Source organism: Otolemur garnettii, unplaced genomic scaffold (genome assembly GCF_000181295.1).
Source record: "Otolemur garnettii isolate 467f Iridium unplaced genomic scaffold, OtoGar3 scaffold00143, whole genome shotgun sequence".
In the NCBI taxonomy this organism is placed as follows: domain Eukaryota; kingdom Metazoa; phylum Chordata; class Mammalia; order Primates; family Galagidae; genus Otolemur; species Otolemur garnettii.
Window position 1 is genome coordinate 2,802,101 of NW_003852538.1, and position 23,735 is coordinate 2,825,835.

The 23,735-nt window shown below is 35.4% G+C and overlaps 1 protein-coding gene across 1 annotated transcript in view; it reads left to right on the forward strand.

Moving 5' to 3' along the window:
- The window catches only part of TRHDE (thyrotropin releasing hormone degrading enzyme), a 422,821-nt gene that overhangs the window by 290,481 nt on the left and 108,605 nt on the right, over positions 1 to 23,735 (forward strand). The window contains exon 7 of the mRNA XM_012810852.2: positions 5,022 to 5,087. Within this exon, the coding sequence (XP_012666306.1) occupies positions 5,022 to 5,087 (66 nt within the window). The remainder of the gene's footprint in view (positions 1 to 5,021; positions 5,088 to 23,735) is intronic.

Genomic DNA, 23,735 nt, shown 5'->3' on the forward strand with positions numbered 1-23,735 from the left:
TTTTTTTTTTTTTTTTAAGTAGAGACGGAGTCTCACTTGCACTCAGGGTGGTCTTGAACTTTCGAGCAAAAGCAATCCATCTGCCGTAGCCTTCTAGAGTGTTAGGATTACAGGCATGACTCACTGCCTGGCCAAAATTTTATTTATCTACATTCTTACTATGCCCAGTGTTGATAGAGATAATCATGTAACTATTTTGATTTGAGATTAAAAGAAAGTATCCTAAATTGATTAAGGTTACTGATTTTAAGTAGTATAGAAGGGTTTCTAATCTTCATTACTTATTATTTGTGCCAATTTCTTCAAGTTATACAAACTTTATGTGTTAATTTTATGCTCTAATAAACATAGTAATATGTGTATTTTCCTTATGATATTGTGACTATAGTGTGTAGTACAAGTAGTTGCTTAGAAAAGGACAGATACATTATTAATAACCTCATCTAGGACATACAAATTTCTACACATTTCTAAGTGTTTGGAGTCCCCTGTTTCTTTTTTATTTGAGTTTCTTCAAACCCAGTTCTTCCCAACTCATAAAATCTTGGGACCATAGCTTCTATGTTACTGAGAAAAGACAGGTCATCAATCACTCAGTAATTTTTGTGGAATCAACTGTTTTTTTTGGCAATGGGTCAACAATGTTGAGTCAGCAGACTAAGTCTCCCCCTTGATGGAGCCAATAGTCTATTCTGTGCAATGTATTTCCTTAACTCTGTGCTTTGTACTTCAAAATCTATTATTTATCTCTATTTTCCTTTTTTTGCCTCAGTCCTGTCTCAGAGAAGACTGTCCTTAATTTTTACCAAGACTAACCTAAATTATCTTCTTCATCAATAACAATCCCTTGATTGACTTTGTCCTCAATCTCTGTCTCTGGTGAATCATTTTTTGCATTACAAAATTTTTTCTCATTTTCTAAAAAACTCACACACAAACCTTTTGTGTGAACTTGCTTCTAGTATTCCCATTCCTTCCTAACTTTTACCTTGTTTTCAGTTGGCTTTCACATTCACAGTCTATTTATATAACTCTCTTAAACTTAGCTATTGCTTTCCTTAAATCTGAAGCTCTAATTCTGAAAATATGTCTTTTATGATACTATTTCTTGGTTAGCCTTTTGCTTTACATTATAATATGTCATACTTTGTTTTTAATTATATTTCTTCAATAAATTTCAACAGATAGTTCTTGAATGCCTGTTATGGGCACTGAAGTGCAAGTCACATATAATTTGTAGAGACATTCTAAGATTCTGTGTTCTACTTCCTTCACTCTTGGCAATCTTACCCACTCCAGATCCCAGTTTATAGCTTCAATCATAATTGTCCATTGGATTTCATTCCTATGGGTTGCATTTTCCCTCTGTAACTCAGGTTCTTTACCTGTTCTGCAAACTCTACATTTACAAATAGATGTTGTCATATACTTCTAATCAATACTTTCTTCTAAATTATATATGAATGTATATATACAGAGAATATATATATATATGCTAATGTTATCTTTTACTTACTCAGACTTTAGAATTCAAACTTATCTTTGCTCTATTCCTTAAATCTATCTCTAGCCTTTATCCTCATTACCATTATTTGTTTTTGATTATTATATGTCTTCCATGAAGTATCATAGTTAAGTTCTGTCTTTCATAAAAACCACTTTTTGCAAATTCCTTCGTTCAGGTATTCAAAGTTCTGTAACAACTGCCTCACTCTCGTGTCCCATCTAGTCTCCGTCTCTGCTCTGTGCCTGCGTCCTTTCACCTCATCTTTCCTACTTGTGATTTTCACTTTCACACCCACCTGACCGTGCAAAGACAGTCCCTGCCATGCCCTGCAGGTATGTTCTGTTCATCTCTGCTCATGGAACTGCATCCATCCTTCAAGAACCCAAACAAATATCATTCCTTTAAATCCTTTTATTCTTCATACTTTCAGATATAAACTCTCCTTCTGTGGAACACAATATTGTTTTCCATCTCATCTCATTTATGAAGTTTTGATTTCCTGACGATGGAGACTTGTGGTGTTCCTGTTTATATCTGCAGGATACTGCACAGACCACCTTACTCAATAAGCATATATGCGAGGAATAATCTAGTTGAGAAGATCTCTCTTTCTTTGAAAGTGATTAGTTATTCACAGTGAAGTACACTTGTGAATAATATGCTGTACATCCTGGACAGTAGCTACTCTTCAAGAATTCAGAGTAATTGCTGTATGGGAAGACAGTTTCTATCATCTCTCATCCATTTGTTACATTGAGGGAGGTCCTCCTCTGAACCACGCACACAAGAGGGTGGTACCAAGTCACCAGCACACAGTTTTCCCTCTGGAGATGTTTGCTCCCTCCAACCCAGATATTTCTAGTGTAAACATTACTAAAAGATGAATGGATTTACAATCATACTTCTGTGGATTTTTTTTAACAAAACCTTAGAAAAATCAGTTAAGTATCCTATTATATCTCTGATCCTTATAGTTTGGCGAACAGTGATGGTTTTTCTTGGTCTAATTTCAAGATTTTAAAAACCTTGCAGAAATAGTGTATTTACATGATGCAATGCTACTCAGGCTTCCTAAATGTCCAGTTTGTTTGACTGGGGCTAGAATTTTAAATCACCAATAGATATCCATAGCAATATTGTAAACAGTATTTGCTTGGTGAACAAATATTTTAAAGACATAATGAAAGGAGATAGAGTTTCTTTCTTTCTCTTGCTCTTTCTTTCTTTCTGTCTTTCTTTCTTTCTAAGAAGTCTATATTGAGCAATGCCTATGTTAAGAGTTGTGAGCTTTGGTATGATCCATACATAGTAGGTGCTTGGTATGTGTTGGTTAAAAGATGACAGCTGGACAGCCCATCTGTCTATGAAGTTCTGTAAAATAAGGACTTTAAAAATTGAGCTTTGGAAAGATAAGTCTAGTTAAAAATAGAAGAGTGCATGCTACTCTAGAGAACATTAAAATGTTCAAGTGGGTAATATGGACATATTTTCTAAAATTCAATTGTGTTATGCAATATGGTAATAATCTGGAGTTAAGTGATATTACATAACATTTGAATATCGATTGTATTTCTCAGTATTCTTTCTTATTAGCACTCTGTTACATCTTAACCCAGAGAGAAAAACTGGTACATTCTTTATGATTAGGACTCTTGTGTCATTAGATCATGCTAAATTGATAGTTTTTATAGCTCCACAAGAGACCAAGTCATCATTACCTGGAGGAAAACACTTAATCATCTGAAGAGGGCTATTCTGCTCTGAAGGAAAGTTTGAAATGACTGCTTGGGATTCTCAGGCTCACTCCCCAGGTGACAAGGGTTAGTTTTGCTGTAAAACTGACAGTTTCACCCTCTGGGTGGTAGATTAGATTGGAAATGTACAGGAAGAGAGGTTGTCAAGGAAATTCAGGGAGCAGCGCTGACATGTTCTAAAGGAATTTCCAGATTGAATCATAAATGCTTCTGTTTTGTGGACATAAACAAGTGTGCAGAAGATAAAGAGGAAGAAGCAATGGAAAAGCCCAGAGTAGAAGGTGTGAGAGGAAACTTGTCAGAGGCGGTGTAGAACTCTATGGTTCTGTAGCCTGTGTTTTTTGAGATGAAAATTACATAGCAAGTGGGGGAGTAATTTTGATGGTGATGGAACGTTTTTGAGACACTTCTTTAGTGGTGATTCATGGGACCTGAATATTATATTGCATTAAAGTCAAAGAATTATAGGAAACAATTCTAGTAACAAACTGGAAATTAATTATATTTCTGAACTGAGTCTATATGTGATTCTTATAATTCTCATGTAAAGGAGCTATTTTATAAACCATGAGCCACTGCAGTGTGCACATGTGTAATGATGGTGACAGGACTGTGTAGTAATAAAGGAATCCCCTGCAACCAGGCTAGTGTTCATATTCCCCTGCAACCAGGCTAGTGTTCATATTTAAATATTTGCCACGTTACAACCCACTGCTCCATAATTAGAATGATTTGATATGGATTAAAGTATCTTTTTGAAGGCTTATTTATGTTTTATGTATGGATTTGTGATCATCCAGACTTCATCACCTGGAATGGTTCATGTTGGCAACATGCCTGCCTCTTTGCCACTAATATTCTTTAATGTTATAGTAATAATTCTGAAGATGAAGTCGATAGCTTTAAATTGTATCTCTTTCTAATATTCCAAATATTTATATCAATCACAGATTTTTTATTTATATATGGATATATGTGGTTAATTCTAAAAGAAATAGACAGGAAATAACAATAATTAGCAGATTTGTGATAATACTTACTGATAATGAACATTCCTCTAGTGCTTACTGTTTTTCAGACACAGTTCAAACTGCTTTGCCTGTATTAACTGGAAAAACATTAAATAGAACTATTGTTACCTGCACTTCACAACAGAGAAAATTCAGGAACAGAGAGGTTATATGATTTTAGGGGGTAAAATAAACATGGTAAGTAGGGTAGCCGAGATTCCAGCCCTATCAGTTTGACTGTTTGGTTCTCTCTACTCCCCACCTGTACAGTTGAACGTAGGTTCTTGGTTATGCCAAGGACTCAGTAAGTCCTTCAAAGTACTTAGTCTGTAGTACAGCAAATGTTACTAAAATGCTACTTCAAGCTATATTTTAATGTGATATTTTATTAATATGGGTATCCTTTCCTCACCAGATTATGAGCTTCTAAGTACAAGAACTATGTTTTTGAACTTTGTTATAGACAGTGCTTACTGAAATGTTGATCACTCCTAAATTACAGGACATTATTGCCCGGAGATATTCCCTCCAATTGTAGGTTTTACATCCACAAAACTTTCAGATGCTTAAAATGAAAAGAGGAATTGTTATTTGTAAGTGGGGAACTGTTTTCATGACTCTCTTGTTCTTTAACTGTTTTTATAAATAGGATAGTGTAAATGAAGGAGACTGGTTTTGACTGATATAGGATAGTTACAGAACCATGGTGCTTGGCTGAAATTCTTTTATTTTTTATACTCTTTCCTACAGGGTGCTGCTTTGATTAGAATGCTGGCTAATTTTATGGGCCATTCAGTTTTTCAGAGGGGTTTGCAAGTAAGTAAAATGTTTATTTTTTTAGATCTTCTTTTACATTTTTCTTGTTGACATATTTATTTTAAGGATCTTACACAGATTTGGAAGTTGCTAATACAAAATTGCTGAATTTGATAGAAAACTTTGGGATGTGTAAGGTAAACAACATTTTTCCTCATGACGAATGAAAGCTGTGGCTACAATATTCACATGACAAAACTTCAATGCTGTATAATTTAAAATGTGTTTAATTTGCATTTTTAAATTGAAGTAATTTTCAAATATGTCAAACCTAAATAATCTACATAAGATTTTCAGAAAGCCTTCCTTTCCTTTCCTTCCACTTAAAAGTTTATAAAAAGTGAAGACAAATTATGTTAGCCTAACTAGAATTATTAATTTGAGAAAAATTTTAAAGCTGTTCTTCAGATATGTATTTTTTATGTTGTTATTGTTTTACTGTTGATATGCAGAGATTGTTATTTGTTCCAAAGTTATTTAAATGTTTTTATTTTAGTTAGAAAATATAATTTATTAAAAAAGAAGGGGAAAACAGTTTTATTATGAAATCTGAGACTATTACTAGAAAAGGAAAATTAAACTCTTTAAAGCAGACACAAATATAGAAAATAAACTTTTATTTCATTGAATCTGCTGAAGTAAATCATGTTCCTAGTAGCTGTGATTGATGAATTATTTATGACACATTCTGCTACTTAGAAGTGTCCTTTAAAGTAAATTGATGTTCACCTGAAATACAATTATGCTAAGACAGAGAGCGCAATCAATCTTACCTAGTCTTTGTAAGCTTTTCATTTTGAAATTTAAATAAACGACATCTGGGATCAGGTCATATTTTAGTGATATAATTCTATCTTTACCCCAAATAAAGTAGAAGATAAAAATACAAGGCAAGAGTTAAATATGTGATAACAAACTGTATATATATTCAATGCACCAAGGAAAAACATAGAAATGTTTTGAAGAATAATTTCCCTCAGAAAATATTTTTACAGATTTGTTCCAGCAGGGGTTGGAATATACTTTAATCAGCTCTTTCGAATAGGGGCACCTTTGGAATAGCTGAATCCATTGAACCTGTTTGGTGGGTGCTAAAAGCTCTATTCTGATCACATAGTTGGGAAAATCCATTTCCTGAGGAAATGTCCTCCATGATTATCAACCATCTGAGGAATGTCCTTCCTTATCCCCAGTCCTTTGTTTTTCACCACTGAAGTCTTAGCCCGACAGTTTGAGAAGGTATCTAAGCATTCATACGGGCAACACAAATTGAATTTGATTTCCTTATAGCTAGTTGATGTGAAATCATTTTCTGTATAAAATTTTTATTGTTTTTCTTCATCTGTGTGTATGGATTTGTGCAGCAGATTGAATAACTATAGCTATATTATTTGGAAAGGATTATTGTTTTGCAACATTTTTCTTTATCCTGTCGTAGATTCTATGGTGTGCAAAATATATCAATTTTTAATATGTTCTTTTTCACCAAGCCAATCTGTTTAGTTTTATCTGAAGCAATTTGAATATACCCTCTGACTCTCATTATATTAAACCTTCATTGGAAACTTGTATTAATGTGTGCCTTTATGTTCTGATGCTTGATTTAGTTAATTTTCAACTGAGGGATGCTATGTTTGTAAACATTGCATTTCATTTGCCTTGTGACATCTCATTGATCAGATAGATCTGTATCCTTCAGTACTTTGCTTGCAGCTTTATTTATACTCATCACTCAAATTGATTTAGTGTATCATCAGCAGTTTGGATTAGTTTACAGTAGATCCCTATGTCCAGGTGATAAATTATCATTGCTTGTGCATGAAGATGTATGGGATATATTTTGGGGATGACCTCCTGAACAGACACTTCATGTCACCGTGCTGAGTGGTCACAGCTGATATTAATATGCTTCTCATTCACAAGACTCTGGGGAGACTTTCAAGTTGTTGAAAGAGCTAATCTGGACTGTCAGCACTTATCTGTGCTGGAAAATCTATGAATTGTTTTTACATTAAACATGGTTATTTCTATGTCGACTAATGGAAATATATTATTTGCAAACAGACCCAAAGATTTACATATACAGGCAATTCCAAATTACAAATAATAAATTTTTCATATGTTTTCGTTCTTCCTTTTTTTGAAAGAAGGAAGGAAGTCTTTTTTTCCTGTTTGTCATTCTTTCCTTTCTTTTGATTTTTTTTTTCCCTTGGGCTCTGACCTTAGTCTTCATGTTCCAAATAAACTGGTGGTTTCTTCTTGATTTATTATCTATGAAAAAATTGTGGTGTTTTGTAATTTTGCATATTCATATGAACAAACTTAAGCTCTTTTGAGAATAAGACCAAACATTTTTTGCAAATAGACACATGTATACACACATAGATATGTAGATATATATAAAATGTAGAAAGATAGTTGGTTTCTAAATCAGTTGACATTTCATATGGAAGTTGAAGCATCTAAGGATAGATTCAACTACATTTTATATCTTTGAAAATATTTGTTTCTCAGAGGCTACATGACATATGGAAACATAATTGTTTTAATGGCAAATGTAATTTATGCTTTTTTTTTTGAGGCACAGTCTCTTCTGTCACCCAGGGTAGAGTGCAGTGGGGTTATCATACCCTATTGCAACATCAAATTCCTAGGTTCAAGAAATCATCCTGGCTCAGTCTCCTGAGTACCTGGGACTACAGATGCATTCCAGAATATCTGGTTAACTTTTATACTTCTTGTAGTGCTGTCATCTTGCTATTGCTCGGGCTGGCCATGAACTCATGGCCTCAAGTGATCCTCCTGCTGCTACATACTAAAGTGCTAAGATTACAGCCATGAAACTGTGATAAAATAAGAAAGATATTTGGTCTTTATTCATGGTTTCTGGCGCTCTTGGAATTTTCTAAATAATAAGGGTGATGGGAACATCTTTTGTTCTAATGTGGTGACTCTTAGCGGTCCCTAGATAGCTTTAGGGTGGAGGCCAGTCACCAGAAAGATCAAGCCTTGATTAAAAGCTTGTAACTTTCAACCCTGATCCCCAACCTCAGGGGAGAGGAGTAGAGATTAAATTAATCACTGACAGCCAATAATTTAATCGATTTTATGTACATAATGAAACCTCCATAAAACTCACTAAATGTTGGGCTTTGGGAGCTTCTGAATTGGTAAACACATCTACAAGCTGGAAGGAAGCACCCTCCAGCTCCATGGGGACAGAATCTCCTACACTTGGGACCCTTCCAGACATCACTCTGTGTGCCTTCTTCCTCCTTCAGCACTTTAAAGGTATCTTTCCATTGACTTCGTGCTGATATAATTTGGATGAGAAGTCTGCCGTCATTCCTTTTTTGTTGTGTTTTATGTGTCTTTTCCTTTTCTCTGTTTGCGTCGATGGTTATTTTTCCTTATTAGTATTTTTAAGCAACTCCAAGAAGACTTTTTATACTTATCTATTTCCATATTACACCTCAGTTTACATTGCTTTTGTCACCTAAGTGTAAGATATAAATGTTATATTAATTTCTATGTAGGTTGGTAATACATGGTTTCTTGTATATTTCCTTACCAGTGACAGTATGAACTCCCTCAAAGGGAAAGATCCTTGTCTTTTTGTTTTTTGTAGGTTATCAATAATACATATTAAGTGACCCTCTAGTGAAAAAAGATGTCTAACTGCCAAGTCTAGCCAATCTTGTTAAATTTTTAGAAAACAGTTTGTGTTTTATGTTGCAGAGGCTACCTAATTTATTTTATTATAATATTTTGTTAAGTTTTTCTTGCCTTTTAAAAGTTTATTTCTTCTAGTTCTGTGCAAATAATCAAGTTACTTCATAAATTGAAGAACTAGAATGTGATAATGCTATTTCATAACTTTGAGGAAGTGCTCTAAATATAATCCTTTGGAAAAGTGATTTACCTGGTATGTAATCTTGGTTTCTTCAGTGATGATTGGATCCATATTAGAACATCACTTTGTTGATTTTAGAGTTCACCCTTATAGGGTATCAGATTCTAGAAAGATGTTATATGACCCAGACAAGATTGACATTTTGATAATAGATGAGTAATGAAAATTTGCACTGGACCTCAGGTAGATATCTAATGAATTTTGATTATAGATTATTTACAAAAGAAGTGTAATTTACTTTCCCTGTAGTTACCTGCTTTAATTTCTTAATTCCTTATATTGAACCAATCATGCAGTTTTAGTAACCTCTCTTTTTAGAAAGATATCTCTTGGCATGTAAGCTTTATCATAAAATATTTACATTAGTTGAAATGTTTTTCTCTCAAGCTTTATTTTATGGTTTGACTTGTGTTATCACTCATTGAGTTAAATTTTATTTTGATTGCTTTAGAGCTATTAGGCTTTCTCTGGTTATGTCTGGACATTCATTAAGCAAAGAATAAAATTCTCCTTGCTTTTGTGGTTCTATTAAAACAGTCCTTGAAGGTTACAGAAGATTTCTAGATTTATAACAGATAACCCTCTAACCTTTCACAAAAGCTTCAGTAGATGACCTATTGATCTCTTGCACCACACCTGGAGTTACAGAACTATGACTGACATGCCTCCACCGCCTGAGCTGCACATGTACCACACCCTGAATTGCTTTAAAAGAGGCCTCTTACTCTAACTCATTGCTGTCGCCATCTTCCATATTCAGTTGTAGCCCATCTGCTTGCAGATGCTGTTAAAAAATCTCTGCTATTAACTTTAAAAAAAAAAGAAAATATTTGTTAATGTGAATATATACTTTAAATTTCAAATTGAACATATATTTCTCATTAGGAAAGGGTTCTAGAAACTTTATGAGAAAAGTTTTGCTTCTAATAGTCACATAACCCAGTGGATCAGCTATTAGAAAATGTAGAGAACAGTTTCATGCTGAATAGTCATAACTTTCTTGGTCTGGTATTCTTGATGCATTTTAAAGTCATTTTATTTCTTGAATTATGATGCTTAAATGGTTCAATATTTAATAACTGTTTTATAATAAATTATCCTAAATCTTTTTATCTAAACAGACAGTATAGATATATATATACAATTAAGTCTTGATACATTAATATATTAGCTTCTATTTTAATGTTTTAATCGAAAATAGATATGGGACTGAATCAAGTTTGAACTTTTCTGTGTTGTATTATGTGTCCCACACATATAATAATGTGCTTTTAAGATTTAGAAGCATTTTTATTTTGCAATCTCTACATATCTACTGTTCTATTTCCTAAAATAGTAGTAGGAATATTTTGGAAAGCATAACGCAATGGAATCAGAAAAAAGAAATAATTCTCATTTCTATCTCAAATTAATAATGGGCTTTCTACAAATCTCTAAATCTCTTTTTGCTTTGGCCTTATAGTTATAAACTGTAAGCATTGGAGCAAATACTCTATGAGTCTGTCTTTTGTATTCTCAAATCTAGTATTTATTTAATTTAGCTTACTAGTTAGACAAATTTAATTTTAAAGCTTTAATTTAGGACATCTGTTTTAATTTGATGGGAAAATTTGTAAACTAGAAGTATAAGAGTGAGTGACTCCCTGTTCTTGAATCTTCAGTTAATTTTCTCAATATTCAGACCATGTGGCTATCAATATATAAATATATTGTGCAATAACTATGTCAAACAAGGACAGTGATGGTTATTACGGATAGCTTTTGCTGATAATTAGCCTCATTTTGCTAATATTAGGAAACAACTTCTATTTCTTTGTTTTTTTAGTTACCTGTTCACTTTCACACTTTTTTGTGGATATTTTACATTTTTGTGGTTATGCTACAGTGGTTTTAGATGACATATGCTAAGTACTTTTAAAAATTTCTTGGGAATTTTTCATGTATATGATCTCTTCTAAGGTCAGAGTTTCTGCTTATGCCCTTGAAATCTCCAGAATCAAATCTACTTATGGGTCTTTTGGCATTAAGGTATACTGGAGCTTGGTTTTGAGGAGAATTAGCATTCTCCTTGATAGTGTCATTACAGGGGACTCAAGAAGAGGACACTTACTTTTTTCAGAGATTAAAAAAAGCTGCTCTTTATGGTAAAGGAGACTCAATGGAATTAAGACCCTCAAGGCTTGCATTCCATTCTCAGTGACCTACCTGTTCCTATCAATACCCTGTCTTTCACATAAAAGACCTAAGGATGCCATGAAATTTACTTGAGTAAATTTTGGAACTACAAATGCTAAACAAAAGTCTTCTTTTCAGATACATTGATTCTAAGGCTGTAAGAGATACAGAACTAATTTTATTTTTGTTTTTGAGACAGTGTCTTACTGTGTTGCATAGGCTGGAGTGTAATGGCATCATCATAGCTTACTGTGACTTCAAAATTTGGTCTCAAGAGATCCTCCTGCCTCCAGCCTCCTGAATAACCAGAACTATAGGGAAATAACACCACCCTTGGCTAATTCTGTAAAGATGAGATCTTGTTACCTTGCACAGGCTGGTTTTGAATTCCGGACCTCAAACATTCTTCCCACCTTAGCCCCAAAGTGCTAGGATTATAGGTGTGAGCCACCAAGCCCAGCCATCAGACTCTTTCAGTATCATCATAGATGATACTTGGTTCTCTGCCTGTGCTTTCAGCTAAGAATTTAAAGTACCAAAGTTGTTGTTTTGTCTCTGTAATTGCTCCAGTTTAGTCCAAAATAGACCATCTCCTCAAAGACTTTATTCTGCCATAATGTTCTACTGAAATAGTCATTTGTTTTCTCAAAGCCTGTTCTTTTATTTATGTGGTGATGTACATTTACAGATTTGCATATATTGAACAACCTTTGCATCTCAGAGATGAAGCCCTACTTGGTCCTGATGAATTATTTTTTTGATGTAAAGCTGCATTTGGTTTGCTAAGATTTTATCAAGAATTTTTGCCTCTGTATTTACAAGGGATATTGGCCTGTACTTTTCCTTTTTAGGGGTGTCCTTTCTTGGCTTTGGTATCAAGGTGATATTGGCATCATAGAACAAGTTAGGGAGGATTCCCTTCTTCTTCATGTTATGGAATAATTTCTATACAATATAGGTAGAAGCTCTTCTATGGAGATAACTCAAAGAACTAAAAGTAGACATACCATTAGGTACAGAAATCCTACGACTAGGTGTTTACCTAAAGGATAAAAGGACATTTTATCAAAAAAAAGCACTTGCACTTGAATGCTTATAGCAGCACAATTCATAATTGCATAGATGTGTAAACAACCCAAGTGCCCACCAATACATGAGTATAATAATAAAATGTGGTGTATACATACCATGGAGTACTACTCAGCTGCTAAAAAAACAGTGATGTAGTATCTCTTGTAACAACCTGGACTGAACCAGAGACCATTCTTCTAAATGAAAAATCACAAGAATGGAAAAGCAAACATCACATGTACTCAGTACTAAACTGGAACACGTACGCACATACAGAAGTGAAAGCTGATGGAAATCAAATTGATGAGAGAGGGACAGATTAATTCACTCCTGCTTGGCACAGTGCATGCATTCTGGGTGAAGGGCACACTTATAGTTCTGACTTAAAATGTGCAAAAGCAAATTATGCAACCAGTATTACCCCAGTAATATTTTGAAATTTAAACACACAATTTCATTATTTAAAACTTGTTTTTCAATTTGGGAAACTATAGATGATATCATAAAAACAAAACATTTTGGGCCTGAAAACCATGAATTAGTGTGGTCCTACTACCTAGTATCAATGACATTACCTTCTTTAAATCTAATTAAGACAGGCAGACAATTATAGATTACCCTCTTTCAGGGTCTGGAATTACTCCAGGTATGTAATTCAGTAGCCAAACCAAAACCATTCTAGTTTTTTCAAGCAGAAAGGGAATTAACATCAGATATATCGATTTTCTAAAACTGACAGGTGAGCTATGAATATAAAGGAAGGGAAAGCCACTGCCAGACTTCTGAAAATCAAGAAGTTTGGATATCATGAGGAACTAACTATCATGCATATCCTGAGCTGCCTACGGTGTATCTGGAAGCCACTGGCATGACCTTCTCTCTGCCTTCTGCTAGAGCCCACATGCCTTCTCTCTGTTCCACAAGCAAAAAAGTCCTTTTTTTCTTTACTGCCTTTTATATCTCTTATATATGCTTTTCATTTTGCAGGACTTAAACTCAAACTAGAGTTTACGATCTTTTTCTAGATCCTAACTAGAAAACGATCCCAGGAAATGTAGCTTTGAGGCTTCCAGCTCATACAGTGTGGAAGGTAGAGGGGGCAGGGACCTGCTAACAGACAGTCTGATATAATCTATAAATTTCTTGGTTCTGTTGAGCAAGTATTATTTGCATTAATTTTATAGGTTGTCATATCACCAGAGGGAAATTTTTATTAATATTAACTCCATCATCTACTCCTTAATATTTGTGTTAAGACCACATAATAGTTCTCTTACTAGTAAAACATGGTTTCCATTGATATCAATACCTTTTCTAAGAAAATTCAATGGGAGAAATAGGAAAATCCAGTCAACAAATATCACATTTCACTCACTTCATAACTTCATTTGCCTCTAGCCTGGAATCCCCAGTTTTTCTCTTTGAACGAGTTGCTTTAATTATGCCAGTAAAATGTCCAAAAATTTTTGAATTTCCAAAGTTATTATTCTTCAAAAATAAGGAGCTAGTGCTTACTAAGTGAGTAATTGTTTTGCTTTAATTTGACTTAAGAATTTCAGACTTTTGGGCTGTGTAATCATGACTGCTGCTCCTTATTCAGGACTCTCCAGGTGGGCCAGTCCTCCTGGGAGAAGGTGAGTTTAGGGAGAAGAATTTGAGCAGTAGTTTGCCCAAATTGCTTTTGATTTAAGACAGCTACACAGGACATCTGGTAAGTAAGCCTACATGTTTTTCAGGCTTGGATTTTCTCCTAGCAGTGATTCCAGTGAGTGATGGTAACTGAGAACAGCTGTGAGATACATTTACCTACAGGGACTTATGCAGAGTCAGTGAGAAATGAAACATGCAGGTCAGCAGGGACTGGAAACTGCCTCCTGCACAGAAGCTCAAGTTACACTTTCTGCCTGTCATGTAATTCTTCCTTTTAGTACCTTATTTTTGTCTGAGATAGAAACGTCTCCAAAGTCCATCCTAAGTCATCTTTAAAGAGAAGCTAGCAAGATCACTCACAGGTCTCATGTCAATTTAATATTTACACTATTTGAACATGGCTTTCTCATTACCATATCATGAAGCATAAAGAGATGCCTAATAGTGGGACACTGTGGGATGTACAAGTGTAGCGTCTCTCCTGTTCTCTCTTCTGCTCAAACTTCCATGCCTGATGTTGCTGAATTTCCTTTCTTTTGTGGCACCTGGAACATAAATATACTGCAGTTTTATCCTCCTTCTTTTTTAGTGACTTTACATATTCCCCTGAAATCTTTTTTTTCCCCTATTAATAAATGTTGCTTCTAAATGCCTCCTCTGATAAAACTGCTCCCCCAGCATTTCTTGGCAATTCTTATTTTCATTTTCTAGGTTCTTATTGTTTAAGTGTCTACACGTCAGTTTGCACCCATATGTAGCAAAGCTTACAGTTAACTATGCGTGTGACCAGTCTACTGGGATCTACTTTTTCCTTGTTTTCATAATTTTGGGTGAGTCTTATAGTTCAAGTCCTGATTCTTCATAAGTGTTATATAGGCTTACTTTTTAAGTAAGTAATTCTGGTAATGATCCTTTTAGATAGTTTTTTTTTTAAAGCATAACTTTTATCTCCCTTATTTCATTTTTAGCTGTTTTAATCTCCCTAATTACATTTCTTCCCTTTCTCTGATTTTTCTGGAAATTAAAAATAAAGCTGTAATTATGAAATCCTCAGATAACATTGATTGGTTCAGTAGCTATTAAAAAAATAATTAGTACATAGTACTATTGCTTTTTCTTTTCAAACAAAATGATACTGTTTTAATGATTTGAGCCTAAGATTACCATTCTTCATGTTGCTAGGAGTCAACACCAGGGAATTGAAATTATGAAGAAAGATCGTTGTTGAGCTTGGTATATACACACACACTGAAATCTCTGTCTAAGAATGAGTCACCTTCCTGCCCAACCAGTGAGGGTAATTCAACATCATCTAAAATATGGTTGAATAAAGAAAGATTTCTCTTGATTGGTATTTAACTGCTCTTTTCCATAAGGTTACCTACAACAAGATGTTTGGCTCCAATTATCAGGGTGGAAATTGCTTATGCAAATCAATGTAGGGCAATGAGGTGTGGATAAAAAGCAAAAAGGAAATATCATTATTATTGGTCTGCACTCATAAAATTCTGATAGCCTGAAGGTAATGATGGCACAAGGCCATGGCGATTATCGTTAGCAACACGTGCTCAGAACTTGTGTTCCAGGGCTGCTCCGTATGGTATCGTGTGCGTTCAGGGTTGTTATTTGAAAACTGCAGCCTTCCATTTGTGAGAGGGTGTTTGCTCCATTGCACGTAGGTTTACAGATAAATGAAAAGTCAGAAAATAATAGAGAAACAGAGACAGTATGTCAAAGTTAATTTTCTTTCTGAAAAGATAATAATGTGTTTTTATCCAGATGGTGGCTGAATCACACTCAATCTAAAATGAATGACCATTGACAGCTTTTTCTCAAACATCTTCTGGTTTCCTTTAAAATGCTGTGTGGTTTTAGATACGCTCTCAGTAGAAAGATTAATGCTTGGTAACAATTAATTGTGATTACTCAATACCATATGATACTAATGTTATCATTACAAAGTTTTGGTCATCAGATTTAACCAAATTAACATTTAATTTCTTAAAGACATACTAGAAAGGAAAATTAATGAGCTTGTTATAGTGAAAAAGTACTTAATTTAAAGGAAGGAGTTGATAGATTTGAGAATCAAGAATTCCACCTTCAAAATGCTTTTAAAAACTAAATAGCATTCTCTATTCCTATATCTAAATAGCATTCTCTGTTCCTGTATCTAAATAGCATTCTCTATCTAATCAGAGGGAAATTACTTTTATTCATCAGTTTCAATTTGTTTAAATATACCAATAAGATTGAATCCTTATTATTTTACCTCTGATTTGAATATTGTTAGCTGACCACTGTGGCTATAATAGAATTAACTAAAAAATCTTTATTATTAGAGACATATGTCTGTTTTGTCATCCTTCAGACATTTAACTAAATAGGAGGTCTTATAAATTTATAAAGTAAAATCTCTATTTATTGGTCGTCTTTCACAGGTTATTTAAAGGGCTAAAGATGTATTACATTTCAGCTAATCAGGTTTATACTATAAAATGATGTTTTGGATTACTTTGTTTAAAATGTCTCTGTAAAACTATTAGACATACAGGTTTGCAGAGCCACACAGGTGAATAGAGTGTATTTGTATGTTAGCATGTGTGCAAATGTGTACCAGTCTATAAATATGCATGCACTTGGATATACTTGTGAAAAACCGCCTCTGCCTCTTTGTAGACATTACCATTTTGTGGGATTGCTAGAGTAGAAGTACAATAAACTTGCCTCGGAGGCATTTTTCTCTAACCTGTTTAAGCTCCTACATCAGCAGTTTTCTTTCTGTTCCTTTTTTAATTCAGTTTTTCCTCTTATTTTATGTACCTTTTTGGAAAGTTCCCATAATAGCTTAGAATGACATTATTTGGCAATGTTACAAGTTTCATACTACAGAAAAATCCTAAGTGGAATTTTTTTTTATATTACTCATACTTTTTTAATTTGTTGATGATTCAATTACATAGTTTTATAGTAGTAATAAGACGTAGGTATATCGTAATATATTTAGCCTTGTCCATATTTGTGAGAATCTAGGTTGCTTTGTGATTTTTGTTAAGTTACATTCTAATCTTCATTAAATAATAGGTTTTTCCCTTATACTTTCATCTGCCCCTTCATACACATTTTAGAGGTATATTATCAGTTTTTCCTCCAGATTATTAAATTGGTAGACGTAGGTCACTATAAAAGTTGTGAGAAGACGATGCTGTTCCATTATTTCACTTCCACGGACAGTTGACAGCGTCCCTTCTGGTTCTCTGGGCAAGTTTCAGCTCGTTCCGTTTATTGGTGTTACCAGCAGGGCTTCACTTGTTTTCATCCACACAGATCCTACATGTCTTGACTTCTGTGTACCTTGGAACTTTTGTAATGACCCACATACTGTGTTGGAAGGGAATTTCAAAGGTTTTCTTTTAATAATACACTAAGTAAACAGCATTGGGTCTTACAAATGTTCAAAGTAGATTTCTTGATAATTTAGTAAATAAAAAATCATTCCATTATTATTAGAGTGAATACATTTTTATAATAAATGAGGTTGAAAATTTTTCATACATTCTCTGCTTATATTTCACTGTTTTAATTTATTGTTTTATAATATTTACCCATGGATTTTACTCATTAAAAATTGAGTTCTTACCTTCTTTTTCATAACTTTGTATAGTTACAAAAAAAGAACCATATTTACTATAAATTCTTTCCTTCCTTGTGCTGTTTAATATGTCAAAACTATTGTTATGAAAAACTACATCTTATAATTTAGTGACTTGAGAGGAGTGTTGCCAAGGCCTATCCCACGTTGTGTCCATTTGTTACACTGAATCTGATTTTCTTTTACCATCGGTCTTTTTTGCAATCTTGGGGTGCAGTGTGCTGGTTTTATATACCATTTGAAATATTGTTACCAGAGCCTTCAGTCTTAACATTCACTTTCTCTCAGCCATTTGAGGACTCTCTGTTTATTTTACAGATCACTTTTTTCTTTTAAGAATAAACACATATAAATGTTAAATATCTGTTCTTAGTGTTTTTTGCTAAAAACCAAAACTCTGATTTCTTTTCCTGACCAGTTTTGCCTAGTTTTGTGTCTGCAGCCCACTTTTGTCACCTGTCGGGTGTCTTCCATTATTGGTCTGTGCCACCCACACAGCACTTACGATGCCCCCAGTCTGTGTCAGACACCACATTTAAGTACCAAGTATTCAGGACATGCTGGACACAGCAGACGTGGCCCCTGTTCTCATAAATCATGTAATAGGATAAAGGAGATACAAAATAAATACTGGAAAAATATATGTACCCATAGTCAGTGTGAAAAGTGCTAGGAAGCTGTGAGCGCGTAGCGAGCCGGTGGGTCTGGGAGCTCCGGCTGGTTCTGGGCTCCTTGGTGAGAAGAAGGTCTGTGTGCTGAGGTCTTAAGGAAGAAAGAAGTGGATGTAGGGGTGGGGTTTCAGGAAGAGGGAGAGCTTTCGCAGAAGGCTGAGGCAAAGAACAAGAGCATGTTCAGAGAGAAGAAGCTTGAGTTGATAAGCAGAGTTTGTGAGAACAGGGGGTAGGGGAGGCTGGTCGCAGTCAATCCACAGGGCCCAGACGGTCTGCTCTAAGAAGGCTGAAAGTTATTCCCAGTACAGTAAATTATACTAAACAATTTTAAACTGGATGTTGCTTGGCTGTTTTTACACTATTTAATGCAGTTCTCTGGTTAATTATAACAACACGCCGTGATTGAGGTAGTCAATATACCAAGAGAGGAATTGGGGGAAAAATAAAATAAGGACATTTTTATATTCAGGTGGAATATAATAGTTAGATAATAGTTAGTAGGTAAGCAGAGGCCCAGGTGCATTCCAAATGGACGTAGGGATAAACGGGTGAAAAGGATGATGTGAGAGGTGAGGGATGGACAGTAGTCAGGAAGGAACCTGAGATTTCTGGGATGAGACTTGTTAATTCTGAATGAAGGAAATCTGCCATGCTTCTAGGTTTACGGGAAATTTAAATAGTCCTTACTGAATTTCCATTAATATGAGAACATCACGGGGAACTTGATGGAAAGACCTCGGATCTCACCTGATATGCAGTCTGATTGGCTTTCTGGAATGAATTGATTAGTGACAGAGAGAGAAGTGGAGATAGTGCAGGTACTTGAGTTTGGTGTTGGTCACCTGAAGGTCAGTGTCATTATGGCTTTAGTACCATAATGTACTATTTGTGCTGCTGAGTCAGATAGTGCACCTGTTCCATGGGCATCCGTGGTCCTGCCAGCTCAGTGAGCTCTGTGCAGGGCAGGGTGCTAGAGCCCACAGCTCCAAGAACCACCCAAATCCTTTCCTTTCCCACATGAGGAGGAATGTCTTCTCGGCTTTCCTCGTGTCTAAGGAAGCTTTGGTATCAATGATTCTCCTCTCCTCTCCTCTCCTCTTTTCTTTTTATTTTTTCCTCCCCCTAACAAGCACTTTCATCCCTCAGGTTAGTCTATATCATTTCCCCTATTGTGCCTCTAAAATATTTTGACTTCTCTTGGAGGGAGACTAGAAGAAAAAGATGTTGACCCTAGACATTTTTTTTTCCACTGAGCTTATATTAAAAGAACTGGAGTTTCTCAGTTTTCTTGTGGGGCTGGTGTTTTGTTGTTGTTGTTGTTGTTGTTGTTGTTTGTTTGTTTGCTTTTAAATAGGTGCTTTATTTATTTTATGTCATTTTCTGTGAACACTTTTATCAGGTAAGTACTATGTTCTACATTTTTTAGTTAAAAAAATTAAAGTTTAGAGAGAATAGATACCTTATCCAAGATCACACAACTGGTAAGGACCAGCTGGATTCTTACCTAGTTTTTCTAAGTACGTTTGTTACTTCTTTCTCAACTAGGTTGCATTTTCTTCTCAACTAGCCACCAGTGCCAGGGCTGAGTGAGCAATGAGGATGGAGGCAGGAGCTCCATGTGCATGCCTACAATCAGTGGGCCTCTGGATTTATGTGACGCAGTGCATTTTTACCAGTCAGGATATAATTTATCTACTTTGTGAGCTTGCAATGGTCAAAGCCCGCTATCAGGGCATTCTGAAAAAGCAATTCAAAAACTTGATTTTTACCAATAGATTCACTTTATGTACCAGTGGTATTTCAGGCTAGCAGCAAGAGAGGTGGGGATATTTTAGTGCCCAGAACACCCCTGTCGACTGTGACACTCACACCATTTCACTGATCTAACAGTGGCAATATTGTCCCTCCGGTGGTGTGCTGCGTGCTGAGGCATTGATCACACGAACCATAATTACTATCTGAATCATGATTACTATCTGAAAACAAAAGCAATGTGAGAATGTCATTGTGTATAATTAAAGCCCAAACAAACAAGAAAACTTTCATATCCTGGCAGGGTGTTTTGATTTAAAATTTTCTGATTTTCTGCTATATTTTGCAATCTCTTTGTAAAAGTACATTGATTTTTACAAATTTAACATTCATTGAGTTTGGTAATGGATATATCGAAGACATAATATGCGTTTTTGTTCCTTGAGAATATCTGAGTACTCCCATATCTAAGAAGTGGTAAGTTAGCGTAAACAAACGCACATTTAACAAATCAGAATTTGAATGACATACAATCATAATTGATTTTTCAACTATTGTTCTTTTACAGTTTGTTTCTTAAATGTGTTATTTTATCTTTTTTTTTTACTACGGTGGCTCGAAACCAATGTATCTTTAAAAGTTTGATAGTGTTCCTACTATACTGGGTTTCCTTCTTGGAAACATATCACATTTTAATATTAAAAAAAGGTTTCAATAATTATTTACACTTTTTAATCCTTTTCTTTAGCTAATAGAATTAAAGTGCAAATAATTTTTTTAATTTTTGTATAAAACTTAGTGCTTTGTTGCTTATTTTTACTGAATCTCTTAATTTCCAACCAATCTCCAGATATTAACCCAAAAGAACACCTAGCTTGGTAGTTCAGCCTTCTTCGTTTTAGCTGGTGATCTGCGACTGTTCATTTCTTTGCCTGTGTTCCTCAAGGTCCGGGGTGTGCAAACATCCTCTGACATGCTTGGACCAGGCTTCACATGGATTTTATACAACTCTGTGTGACAGTTCTGTGATCTGATACTTCTGATCTGCTTTTGTTGTTGTTCATGGATCCCCGTGAGATCACTTTACTCTAATAAGGGAAATACTTAAAATTATGAGTTCCCAGTTTAAAAGCTTCTGTTCCAGAAGTCCTATTTAAGACAACAGTTTTTTTTTTTAATGTAGCAAATATATTTTCTATTTTTTTATTGTTCCAATTTCATTGAGGGTACAAAGAATTAGGTTACACTGTTTGCTTTTGTTAGGTACAGTCCTTCTTATAGTTGTGTCTCCCAAGAGGTGTGCCGTACACCATAAACCTCCTTCCTCCTCTCCCATCTCCCCATCCCTCCTCCCCCCGCCCCCCACTTTGAATTGATTTGAGGTTTTCACTTATGTGAGTATGTATTATATGTGCACCATAGAATACTATTCAGCCCTTAAAAAGACTTCATGTCTTTTGTATTAACCTGGATAGAGTTGGAACACATTCTTCTTAGTAAAGTATCCCAAGAATAAAGAAGTGAGACAATTCTAATATGAAGCCGGTAGATGATCTAATACATACCCACGTAAGTGAAAAACAATTGTTTTAATTTTTGTTGTTTTTATTCTATATAAATTTGTGTTCATAGTATGCTCTGCGTTTCATTTTAATTTTTTTCTCCAACATTCTTGTCTGCCTTTCTTAAAAAAGATTAAGTAGCTCTTTTCCATTCACAACACAGTGAAAGCCTAGCAGATTCATTAACAGACCTTGGTGTACTTTAGCTTCCATTTTGTTTAAGTTGTGAGAGATAGTTTCTATTTTTCTTTCCGAAGGCCACCAAGGCAACTTAAAGATGTTTCTGTTTTGTTTATATAACCTATTGGTGTTGTATGAGTCAGGATTTTGAGTTGCAAGCCACAGAAACAAACTGGTTATATTAAGCAGAAAGGAATTTCCTTGAAGACTTTAGGAGAACCGTGGAATCACTGGGAAGCCTGAAGAGGTAGGGCTGAAGGCAGAGAGGAAGAGCTAAGGAAACTCGGAAATCAGGAAACACAGCTGAAGCCATGAGGTAGGAGAGGCTGGCTGATTCCTGTGCTGCTATTAGCTTGTCAGCAAAAGACCCTCAGTGTCCCCGTTACAGAGAGTAATGTTTTAACTATTCCTGCTTTTTTGCATTGGTCTTTTAAGATTCATGGTCCAGGGATGAAGCACCTACTCTTCCAAGGCTAGAGCAGATGCCCACGTCTTAGCTGCCAGGGAACGTGGGGAGAGAGTATTTAATATTTTGTTCCTTCCATTTCAACAGTGGGAGGCAGAGTTTTTGCCTTCCTCCCAGATTCCATAATGAGTTATTGCCCCCATATAAAACTGATGTTTATATGCCAGAAAGCCAAAAAATGACAAATTCGCACCACAATTTTTTTGAGATACAGTGATTCTTGATAGAAGACAACTATTTCAAACCCTGGCTTCAGCCTTCTCATTACACAGTCAGAAAAATCAGTGCTGTTTGCCTGGAGTTTTCCAGACTAGTCTTAAAAGTAGAGGGGACCCTACTTCTTAGAGACTGGGAGGTCAGCTGGGAGGAAGGTCTCACTGGGGAGACAGCCAGCCCTGCTGGAGGAGGAGAGGGTCTCACAGGAGAGACAGCCAGCCCTGCTGGGGCCCGTCCATAGCTTTTATATCAGCTGGGTTCCGTTTTCTTCAAGTTCTCATCCTCTTCTGAACAGCCTTGTACTTCAGAGGATTGTGTCTTCTTTTGGGTAAAGATCAAAAAATGCTTCCTTAAGATGCAGTAATAGGTTTTTACCAGATCACATGATGTAATTTGACAAATGAGAAACAAGGACAATCCACTGTGGGATATGAGAAATTTTCCTGATTCTTAAAAAGAGCTTGTCAGAAAGACATCTGTTCTTTCTCTGTACAAGGTCAGGTGTGGCTGGCTCTTAGGATCGCCGCCACCACGCCATCCAGCCAGGAACCTGACAATGAAGCTAAGTCACAGGCAAAAGTGGGGCCAAAACAATTCCAGAAGAGAGTGGGCGCAGCTCTGTCCTACCTATTTTTAATAAAAAAGAACAAATATTGCTATTTTACACGTCTTTATGGGGTGTATTTCTGTGTTACTTATAGCTAAATCTGTATAAACCAATCCATGCAGGATTTTTGGAGCCATCCTTCCCTGCCCCAAGGAATAAAGCATGTGTGTGGTTGATCCTCTGCACGAGCAGCTGAAGACCCTGTGGATAAGACAGCCCGAATTCCATAATCACTTCCATGGAAACGTTAAGCGATACCAATGCTTTCTCCCTCACTTCAGCTCACCTTCTTACCTTTCCCTTTGTTTTTATTGGTCCCATTGACTTTTAATACATGGAATGTTATGAACTACGTCACTTGTTAGCAAAAGAAGTAAAACAACAGTGTTCTCGTCTGCAGCAGTTCATAATGTGATGACATCATCTGCAGCAGTTCATAATGTGATGACGTCACCAGCAGCAGTTCATAATGTGATGGCATCATCTGCAGCAGTTCATAATGTGATGATGTCATTGGCAACAGTTCATAATGTGATGACATCATCTGCAGCAGTTCATAATGTGATGACGTCATCGGCAGTTGCTGGTATCAATGAAGTTACATATCTGACAAATATCCATGGAAATCATGAATTAGGCCCTAGATTAGTATTTAAACGTGACATTTTGAGGGAACCTGATGGATAAAAGAAATCTCTGTTTACTGCATCATGAGTTATTAACAAAAAGACAT